Raw genomic sequence first — 11,175 nt, 5'->3', positions numbered from 1 at the left:
AGATTGCTTTGCTCATCCGAAATGAAATGGAGAAAAATCTTTTCCTCCTACCACTCAAATGAAATACAGCGGCTAGAATTTGTTTAGAGCACATGCATTACACCCCAACCCCTCCCCCGCCACTCCCTCTCCCACCACCTCCCCCCCCCCCCCCCCCCTCAAAAATAAAATCAGAGCACATACATTGCATGTTAAAGTGGTAAACAAGCATCCTGCCAGACTTGAATTCTATAAAAACATGAGAAACAAACAAAACAAAACTTTGCTCAACCACAATATTTAATGGAATATCATATCTTTTTCTTTCCATCCACTTGCTGAAATAAAATTTGGCAAAAGTTGCAGGCCACAATACATTGCTTTTCTTTTTCCTTACATTACATGTACAGTCGTCATAGGCATGAATACAAAAGTAAAATTACTTGAACTTGTAATTGATTCTGCAAGGGTATCTGTTGACTTATCAGCAATTGGTCACAACCAAATTAATATTACAAAGAAATTTCCTGTACCTGATATTGCAAAAGAGATATTCTTTACAAAGTACGAGGATGTGAAAACTTCACAGATCAATGTTTACAAATAGTCAGATAGATCAGCTTGGTTCTCCAAATCCCATATAACCACTTTTCCGTCCAGCCCTGCGACATTGAGGCGTTAGGATTAACTAAAAAGGCCCCTTTCCAAATAGGTAATGAGGATGACACATATGATTGAACAAGAATTTGGTTAAATGCTTTCTTTTACTTTCACAAACCTGAAGTGCTGAAGCGTGCTATTGTAGAGATATCAGGCCTCCTAAGCGGCAGAATACAACTACAGTTCCCAGATAATGTTGTGTCATGCATTCACCTCACAATAATTAAAAGGGCTACTCTATCGGGAAATTGAAAGAAACAAGTTTAACAGATGAGGAAACCAAAAAAGGTAGGAGCAATAAAATAGTATTGAAAGTAACCAAGTACTTGATGCAGTTCTCATGAATGCCTCCACGTGATCTTGAAGGTTCAACTGCATCATTGCTCACTCCATGCTTTGTTTGCCCACCATATAGTTTCCCAAATGCTTCAGAGAACTGGTAAAGAAAGACATCATAAAGACCATTATACTACAGAAGTCAACTATCCTATGGAATTTGGGAAAAATAAAATAACATAATCAATTTTAAATACATAAATAATTATGCAATTCTTTCCAGTTTCATACTATCGACATTGAGCCAGCTTTGAATAGTTCAAAAAATTCAATAGAAAACACGAAACAATAATTCTTCAGGAGAAGCAAAGAACAAAAAAGGGGTTTAGATGAAAATATGTAACAATTGGAATTGCTGGCGTAACTGCATTAGCCACTTATGCTTAGGCACAAGTAATAATGGGTGGGTTGGGGTAGGGTTGGGCGGGTCTAAGTTCAAATCTTAACAATTAATAAAGAAAAGGAAAAATTACGTGTAATGTAGCAGAAGGACAAAAACGCACGTCCAAGCCATTTTAAACTAAGAACATTACATCTTCTAGTTTGTTAGCTCGATAGTGCTGAAGCCAACATCATACATTTTCTTTTTAATATTTTCTGCTTCTCTTTTCAAGTGGTTGAAATGACTGAACACTTGACATCTTTAAAGAAGTTGCCACACATCTAGTCAAATTTTTTTTTGTTAATTCTCTTGTGACACAACATGATAGTTTTCTTAAAATAATTCATGGTTTATCATTACTTGGTCATACTTAACTTTAAAAATCTCAAATTAATATTATAGAAGTTACAATAATGCCAAAACACTTCCAGTATATGAAAAAAAAAAAAAAAAAAAAAAAAAATTGTTTATTTGATGAGAGATGGAAGTCCATGGGCGGAGAGGGGGTTGGGGATGATATGCACATTAATGAAATCTAGCCCTTGCCCTGAACCCTCTTGATAGAAGCTGATAGTTTTAACATCAATGAGCTCGTCAATGTTCATAATAACCTGATGTTATGAATCGGCAAAAGGTATAATTTTACCTACTCCCATTAACAGCTTAAATGACATACAATTAACCATGCCCATACCTGTGAACCATATGTTGATCCTGAAGATGTCACTTTCCTTTCACCAAGGAATCGGATAAAGCTCCTAGGAATCCGAAAAGACAGGTATCACTTCACTATTTTTCTTGAAAGAAAATAAAGTCATAAATCAGTCGTGCCAACTGGTTTTATTTTATTTATTTTTTTTTTGGTACTAAAAAAAAAAAAAAAAAAACTAAGTGTTTTTTTGTAGTCTCTGTGTGATCGTACTAGATCCTACAATCATATCTTGAAGCCAATGGCCTTTGGGCCAAAATGGCTCTCCACCCCTAAGTATGGGGTAGTGGATTAGCTCGGGCTCTCAAGTCCCATTGTCTGCCTGAGTAAAAGTTACCTAGTTAAAAAAGGAAAAACAATCACATCTTCAATCCATTAGTATTGGAAGCTTTTCTTTTCTTTATGGGGGTTGGGGGTGTTGTGTCTTACCCATTGTGTGACCCACAGTCAACTTATAAAACACCCCCTCCCTCTAGATGATGTAAAAGAACAAAATTTGATTCACACGAATGGATAACATTTTAAAGTTTTTTTGCATACCATATTCCTCTATTGTCTGCAGCAAAAACCATTGGGCTGCAGTCAAATCCCACTCCTATGGCCATTCTCTCTGAAACAAATAAAACCTGAAAATTCGCAATATACCACAATTTCCATATTGAAATTCAGGTTAGTAGAGTTATGTGAACAAAATGATTATACTCAAGAAAGGTTAACAAGAAAGGATGCTGACCCACATCACGAAGAGGCAAATCACGGAATGCAACATTTTGAGCCAAAGGGGAAGGTCCAACATCGTCAACGAAGTAAATCATAGAATTATGACCTGTACAATATTACAAATGGTAGACATAAGGGAAAAAAACAGTCACAATCATCTGGAATATAATGGATAGAATCAACCTCTTTTTAAGTTCATATAACTTTCTTTGAGACTGAATGCAGACAACAGATACCAAAAATAATGGATAGAAACAGATAAATTAGAAATTATCTGGCAGTACTAGCAATTTAAGAGCACAAAACATCTCTTTTTCAAATAAGAGAAAATTATTGATAAAGCACACCAAAGGGTAATAGCAGAAATTGTGAAGCAAATATCAACTTGAGTTCAGTTCCTATAAATGATAGCCAGATAAAGGCAATGAATAGAACAATTAAAATACTCGAGTGCCAATAGCTGGCAGTTAAGAATCCTGCTAGCCAATACACGCAGAGAAAAGATATTTCTGACCTACATAAGCTAAGGTATTGCCACTTGGAGACCACTTCACACCAAATGCCCAAGAAAATGAGAGATCAAGCTGAACAATTTGCTGTTTCACCAGAAGCAGGAAATAAGTAAGGCAACACTGTTGTCACTAGAAACAAATGCAGATTGTGTCAAGGAAAATATAATAGCCTGTTCTCCAGTCAATGACATACATGAGGTAAAATAATACTATGGTACTACAAACTAAACATGCATGAAAAGAAAAATAGTTGCTAGCGCGTGACTAGCATGGTTTCAAATGTCGGAAAAAATTAAAACTGGGAGCTGTTAGGTTTAGTATGTTATTTCATTTTTACAGGTAGTTTCTACCAACAATAGCACAAATATAAGTAACCCCCAGAAACAAATATTGATTCAATAGCTTTCCTTCAACATAATGAAACAAAACAAATTTTAATCCTACAATGTCAAAGAATAGATCTTGAACCTCTCCAAATTTTGAGTCTGAAGTAGGGCCTGTTCTTGAATCCCTGGAACATTTCCATAGAGACAACAATAAATAATGTATTTGTACAAATCGTAACACAATTTGAGTAAATTCTAATGGCTGACAATGCTTTGCAAATTATATTTGACCTACTTTGTATCAACACCTTTTATAAAGGTGGAAAACACTCGGCATTTTCCATCTGTAGATGTCGTTGCAAGAAAAATCTGTAATTATAAGCACAAAACCAATACTCAGATTCGGCAAATGGCACATTGAAACGATGGGTATTTAGCATCAGCAACTAACAACTAATATCCAGAATACATTTTTACCCACTACCGAAGAGAGGATACAAACTTGTAAAATAATGCAGAAAAAAAATATAGAGAAAGAAATTATAGTCATGTGCTAGAAATAAAAATAAGTAAATGGTTGAATTTCTTGACAAACGTGCCCAAAAGAAGTTTAAAATTAGCTCAAATAATCATTGTTGATAGCTAGTAAGTAGTCGAAGCAAAGATATTTTTGATTTATAATAAGCATTGGCTCAAATCCCTTTATGCATGGATGGCGGTGTATAATAGTCCTCACTTTCTGTTTTACGTTGGATTTTTATTCTTCTTTTTCTCCCATGGAGGATCAATCTATCATGTATACTCCCAGTGTACACGGGTTACACCCTTCAATGCTTTCTAATAAGATTGATTTACTTCCAAAAAAAAAAAAAAAATCACTTTATAACCTTCAGCTGCTCCTTTAAAAATAAATTCCCTAATTCTATTTCAATTACTTTCTTTTTCAACAGGATAATAAGGAACCTAACGAATGGAATTGTTAATTCAGTAAATGCAGAGATCATCGAAGCATAACATGGCAACACCACCCAAAGCTCTTCATCTCCAGCATTGCTTTGTATCCTTGTGTTATACAAACCTTTTGATGACTATGAAATTCTAAAAAAAAAAATTCACTCAAAAGAGGTGTTCAACAAAGTGCATAACACAACTCCAAGGCATAGCTCAATCGGTTCAGGACTGTGCCACATGAAGCGGAGGTCACTAGTTCAAATCCCCTTCCCCCTATGTGTGGATATGTCAAAAAAAAAAAAAAAAAAAAAAAAACACTTGACTGTAACATCCTTACAAACCTTAGACTTCTCCCCCTAATTACAATTATGTCACATGCTTGACTCCTCAGTTTGAAAGGCAAGACTCTAACTTGGCTAAAATTTAAGAGAGTACTGTTAGAAACCGCATTTTTATCCCATCACTATCCCACCCTACTGAAGTGGTAATGCCAATCAACCCTTGATTTTTTTTTAGGATTGATCAAAGGGCTAATTGATACTACTACGTCAGCATGGTACGATAGTGATGGGATAAAAGTGTAGACTCTAGCATTATTCAATTTAAAATACATTCAGACATTCTAGTTTGCAAGGTTTGACCACACGTTGAGAATCCTTTGAATAAGAAACAAACAAGCAACTACTTTCAAAGTGTAAAAGAAATACATGAAAAATGTCATAAACTGAGAAATTACGCACATTATTGGGATGCCAAGCAACACCAGTCACAGAAGAATCATGTCTTTTCCTTATTAGTTTACTGACCCACCTGGATAACGGTATACCACACACAAATTAGCCACTGATGACATGCAACTTACAAGATAGTATAACTATGTTAAACCATTTTAACAGGTCTAACCAAAATTTATGCAGGGGAACTATGACCATTTGACCATTACAAGCACAATACTCAAAACAAGCATATTTACATAAAATCAAAGTCCACATGTTCTTTAAAATCAATACAAGTTCTTGATGTTAAATACTCTACAAAAAGTTTTAGAAAATACTCTACAAGTTCTTGATGCTTGCTTCACTGAAAGCATTTCTTTTGCTTCATGTAAACCCTTTAAAAGAAATAAAGAAAAAAAATTGAGAATAGTTTGACATATCATAATGATCATTCCTAGCATTTCTAATACAGTAATTGTCTGATAGATTCTGTACCAACATAAATCAAATCAGGCTCATGCTAGGTTATCTGAGATTGGCCAATCCCCAACCCAACCTGTTGTGAAGCAAACATTATTCAAACCAGGCTCAAAACTAAGTCTGGATGCTTCAGCTTAAGCACTATACTAGATAAACCTGGAAAAAAAAAAACTGAATTGATTGAATCCACCATGGTTAAAGCCCTAGAGAGAGCAATACATGAAACATAATAATGATAATAGTCCATCAGTAATTTCTTCATGTAAGGAGAACCCAAGCAAATATCAAGAATTCATAAGCAACTAACTCGAAGCAAGTGAACAAAGAGTAAGGATACAATGGGCCAGTTACCAGTTATTTTCTTGCTCATAGTAGCATACACAAACAGTTTTAGCCCCACTCCCAACAGCAAACTTGTTTTCTGGGGTTAAAGAAAAAGGTGACTTCAGCAGTGTTATGCAATATTGCAAGATTGAAGCAAATTCTATAACTATAGTCACAGTTTCTAGGAGAGACTTGAAGGTGACCAACAAAATCATACAAAATATTAGAACAGACACATTTCAAAGTTTTCTGTTGCTGATTTTGACAAAGTAAAACAGCAGCAGGTCTATGCACCACATATAGATATGTTTTATGAAACATGTAAGTCCATTGCAAAACCATGAGTCGTATCAATCATAATAGTAGCAACCAATGCTTGCAATACCACAAACATTATATTACATGTCCTCTGGCATCAAACAATGACGCATGGACCTCAATTGTGTGTCTGAAGGCAGGTATAACCGCATATGTCCAGGAGCCAAATTAAGCTAACATTCAAATATTAGGACATGCAGACAGCTTTTCTTGATAAACTGTGACCAACATGAGGTAACAGGTTCAACCTATACGTTTCTTTTTCGAGTACTTTTTCTTTAGGTGTACGTATCTGCTAATATTATCCAACTCTGTGATTTCGGCCATGATATGTCTTTTGTCTTCACAAGTTATAAAATCCTGCTTCGGATAGTCCATATTTTCATAATTAACATGCCAGAAGAAGTTCACTGGAAATATTTTTAACCCTCAAAAGAGTTAAACTACGCAAATTATAAATCTAATACCCCGCCAACAATGTATCAAATGGATATATCTTAGGTCATAAGGCCAATCATTTTTATTCTCCCAAGTCTGGACACTTCATTCTAGTGGATTATGCTTATAATTTTTATCCTGAGGACCTAATGGTTTGAAAAAAGTCAATACACTACGAAATGTACAATAACCGGCAGAACTTAAATGGTAAGCTAATCAGTAATATAAAGGATCTAAGAACCAATGAAGAAATAAGGAGGAACAGAAGTACTACAATACCTTTTGGACTCCACTGGACACAAAGTGCAGCGCGGTTTAGCCTAAGAATAACAAGGGTTGGTACCCATTCTGATCCTTCAAGGTTCCACACATATCTAGAAACAGAGTTTAATAAATAACTAGTTAAATTGAATTTTTTTTTTATAAGTAGGGGGGAACAAATAAAAAAAAGTAAGACACATTATGTGTGTGCTTTAGAGAGAGAGAGAGAGAGGAAGAGGGAGAGAGCTCAAAGAGGGACTGATATGAAAACCTCTCCACCTAAATACAAATAACAAATATCTAAAACCATATAGGTTACTCACGAATTTCGATCATGAGATGCGGTAACTATCCTGTTTGACCTTGCACTCCAGTCTATCCCAGAAACAATTTGGTCATGCTGTTTCAGACAGAATGGAAAAAAAATTATGACATTATTCACACAATGTTTTCATCAAAATATTCTAAATGATAAAACCATGACAACAAAAAGATTCATCAATATGATGTTACTAAATATCAAAGATATTATAGATCAAAGAGAAGAAAGGGGCATGAAGTCCTTCCAGCACAGCAGAGACAATTTTACCACTATTAAAGGAAGAGGGCAATCAATAGGGTATCATTTTTCTATTTAACATTCTTCCACAATAAGACCAAGCGAGGCAAATGCTTTGTGTCTCCATCAGCAAAATGGTGCAACCAAAAAACTTTTTTTTTTATGTCGGGGAACCTCTCCAAGGCAGGGCCTTTCGGACTCACCCTTGCAGAGTACATCCCGATCCCGTGCACCGCACCCTTGGAAGTTTCCCTACACGGAACTGGTTAAAACGCTGAATTTTCACCAGGGGGTGTGACCCCAAAGGATTGTTTGCATTTATGAGGTGTTGAACCTTGGACCTTGAAGGGACAGTGCAACCAAAAAACATAAAACATCAACCTTGGCCATGAGGCCATGTGTTACACTCAATTCAAGATGTAAACATCTTCTCCCCATACTTGATATAGTAGTAAAACAGAATAGCTGTCAACTCTTTGCAACGTAAATAATGTAAAAGTCTTTTCTACGGAGTGAAATTTTTTGAACAGAGTACCTTTTGAAGAACATGCACCTTTTCCCACTTGTCTTGCAACAATTTGTAGATATGAACTTCATTACTGTTGGGACAAAATGCAACCACTACACAAAAAATAAAAATAAAAATAACAATAATAAGAAACGAAATATATTACAGCACTGCAATATAGGACCAAAAAAAAAAAATTAAGGCTAGAAAAATTCCAGTCCAAGGATTTAAATAAAAGTCATGGTATACTAAGGCCCTGGTACAAGTAAGTCTTTACAAAGTTTAAAAAATAAATAAATAAATAGCACCTGGAAAATAAATGGAACAAATAATAAAGTTGAAGCAAAAATAGCCAAATTCTTCCATGCTATCAAAAAACTCCTCTATTAAAATTCTGCCAACCAGCTTATGTAGCATTCAAAAAATTCAGCAAAAAGAAATATTTGCCGTTCTTTGCAAGGGTCAGAAACATATAAAGACCAAGGAAACACCTCATATGTATATACAGGATTTGATACAGCCCAGATTGCAAGTGGCTTCCTGAAGAACATTGAGCAGGGAGGAAAGCTTCCCGAGTGTCAACAGACGATTCTGCAGGAGACAGAGATCTCGTGTGACCCTCGCTCGCTGATCGCTAGAGTGAGATTCCAGCAGGACTTCCGTGCGAGATTCGCCCGACAAGTGTTCAAGCGAGATGTTACGGATGGCAAACAGAAAGTTTCACGGGACAAAGATTTCGCGGGATACTCGCACATCCTTGGCTCGAGCAAGATGCGTTTATTTTTAATAAATGATAGTTTGTAATTTTTCTTTCAAGGTTAAAGCCCTAACTCTATTTAAACACCACAAGGCCAGCTTGGTTGACCGGTTGTTGATTATTGTTCATTGTTATTCGGTTTATCAATAAGAAACACTCTCGAGAGAGAGTCTTTCCTTATTTTCCTATAATTCCTAGAATTTTCCTAGGTTTTATAGAAGAGTTGTGAGTTTAATGTTTGCATATTCAACTTTCCACATACTATGTTGCATCAGTTGGTATCAAAGCTCAACTACTTTCCTACCATGGTACAAGGAGGATCAAGTGGAAGACATGCAATTATTGGCGATGTGTATGAATGCAATGAGGCAACAAGTGATTTTATTATTATTATTATTAGATGGGGGTGTTGGGGGAACCAATAGAAGATATTGTATCACAAACCCAATTGCAACTATATGAAGAATAGGTGGAAGACTTGTTTATGATAGAAACCCTACCATATTTTCTTCAACCGTCATTCAATTGCAGACAAGAATTGTGAATTAATTAAGGTAGTAGATTGTTGGTTAACCAAAACAAAAACAAAAAAGGACAACAACAAGAATAACTATGCGACAATGGCAGCTAGCCTCTTATGCTCCCTCTCTCTGTTCCTCATCAGTGCAAAAGTAGCTAGGGAAGCAAATCAGCATATGATTAATTATTTTCAAGAATTTTAACATACTGAACAAAGGTTCAGCGCTATACAGTTAGTCAAATTCTCTCAACCTAGGTAATTTTATAACATTGATTTACCATTCGGCACAACACTAGCACCATATCCATCATTTCCTATCCATCCTTATGCAAATAAAAACAAGACCAATATTTCTATCATAACTCATATTCAGAGATTTGAATATGTAAAGGCAAATACCCAAAATGCACAGTAAGTGCTACAAAATTATCCCTTGCAGACCAGACTAAAATGTCAGATCGTAACCCTGTTCGTTCCCAGTAACTAAATTGATGAAACTACAAAATAAATACCTGAATTAAGCCGTGTAGACTAATTTAACCAACCTAAAAAACTCTAAAACTTCGCAAATCTTCCTCACAATTTATCAGGAACCAAACAGAGCACCAGATTAAACAACAGACGATTGTCTAAATCCATCCATTCTCTGGGTGAAAACACCTCAATCGACAATCATCAACCAGAACCAACCATTGACAGTTAATCTAAATATGTCAGACTATAATGTAGTAGAATAATTCAAGCCAGCTAAGCCTCTCGCCTATTCACAATACGCTCCCACAATTGAACAGGAGCCCAAGAGTGCACAAATTAAGAACGGATCAGCGTCTAAATCCACGAACACAACAAAAACTATCAATTTTCTTGCTAAAAACAACTCAATCATCAAATTCCCCCTGTAAAATCGAAATGGATTGGATTCATGACCTGATTTTATTTTCCTACGTTTTCTCGGGAACCAAACAGAATGAAAAAATAAATAATAAAAACAAAAATCAACGCAAGCAAAAGGAGTTGTAGTAAAAGAGAGAAGAGTAGTAGCATTTACTAGAGAGGTCGGGGCTCCAAGCATGGCATGTGATGCACTGAGCGAACTTGTGCACTGCGATCGCCGCCATTTTTATTTATTTCTCTTTTTTGATCTGATTTTGAAATTTGTACGGAACGGAAGTGAAGGTGTAGAGCTAAAGAAACGGGAAAATGCGAAGGGGGAGAGATCTGAGGAGCTTGAAATCAGATCCGGATGGAAAACGAGAGAGAAACAGCGAATTAAAAGTAGGGACATAGTAGTCCTTTTCATCATGCTAAAGACACGTGTTTGGCACGTGCTAATAGTTTGAGATTTTTTATTATAATTGTTTGTATCTCCTTTTCTCTTGTTTTTCTTTTTCTTTTTTTTCTTTTTTTTTTTTTTAAGTTCCATTTCTTTCTGTGTAAAATAATTTTTGAAAAATGTTTTCTATATTTTTCGATGTTTGGTATGATGAAAATAATAATCAAACAAAAATATTTATCGTTTAACGAAAATTCTTCTTTTATTTTTAGAAAATTGTTTCATTTTTTAAAATCATAAACCATTTTCAAAGTTTCATCATCTCATTCTTAAATCGACATATCCAATCAGGACCCAACCAAGATACTACCGAGACCTCCTCGAGACTTAGTTGAGATCCCATTCGGTAGGGGTGTAAAAAAATACTGGGAAACCGGTTGAGAAAA

General features: G+C 35.5%; 1 protein-coding gene across 2 annotated transcripts; it reads right to left on the bottom strand.

Moving 5' to 3' along the window:
* Positions 1–318: 318 nt before the first annotated feature.
* LOC132183305 (actin-related protein 2/3 complex subunit 1A) lies at positions 319–10,705 on the bottom strand. Of its 2 annotated transcripts, none has more exons than XM_059596227.2 (15): positions 10,505–10,705; positions 8,207–8,292; positions 7,436–7,512; positions 7,131–7,225; positions 6,123–6,192; positions 5,316–5,385; positions 3,920–3,993; positions 3,767–3,809; positions 3,301–3,382; positions 2,804–2,892; positions 2,607–2,692; positions 2,052–2,115; positions 959–1,075; positions 758–816; positions 319–641 (listed from the first exon to the last, which is right to left on the bottom strand). In XM_059596227.2, exons 1-14 carry the CDS (start codon positions 10,572–10,574, stop codon positions 799–801), a joined length of 1,041 nt encoding a protein of 346 aa, XP_059452210.2. In that variant the 5' UTR covers positions 10,575–10,705; the 3' UTR covers positions 319–641; positions 758–798. The 2 variants fall into 2 exon arrangements, with proteins under 2 accessions (XP_059452210.2, XP_059452694.2); XM_059596711.2 differs by having other exon boundaries at positions 966–1,075.
* Positions 10,706–11,175: the final 470 nt, after the last annotated feature.

This window comes from Corylus avellana, chromosome 5 (assembly GCF_965113065.1).
Source record: "Corylus avellana chromosome 5, dhCorAvel1.hap1.2, whole genome shotgun sequence".
In the NCBI taxonomy this organism is placed as follows: domain Eukaryota; kingdom Viridiplantae; phylum Streptophyta; class Magnoliopsida; order Fagales; family Betulaceae; genus Corylus; species Corylus avellana.
The sequence above is the reverse complement of the archived record's forward strand: the minus strand, read 5'-3'. Positions and strand labels throughout refer to the sequence as shown.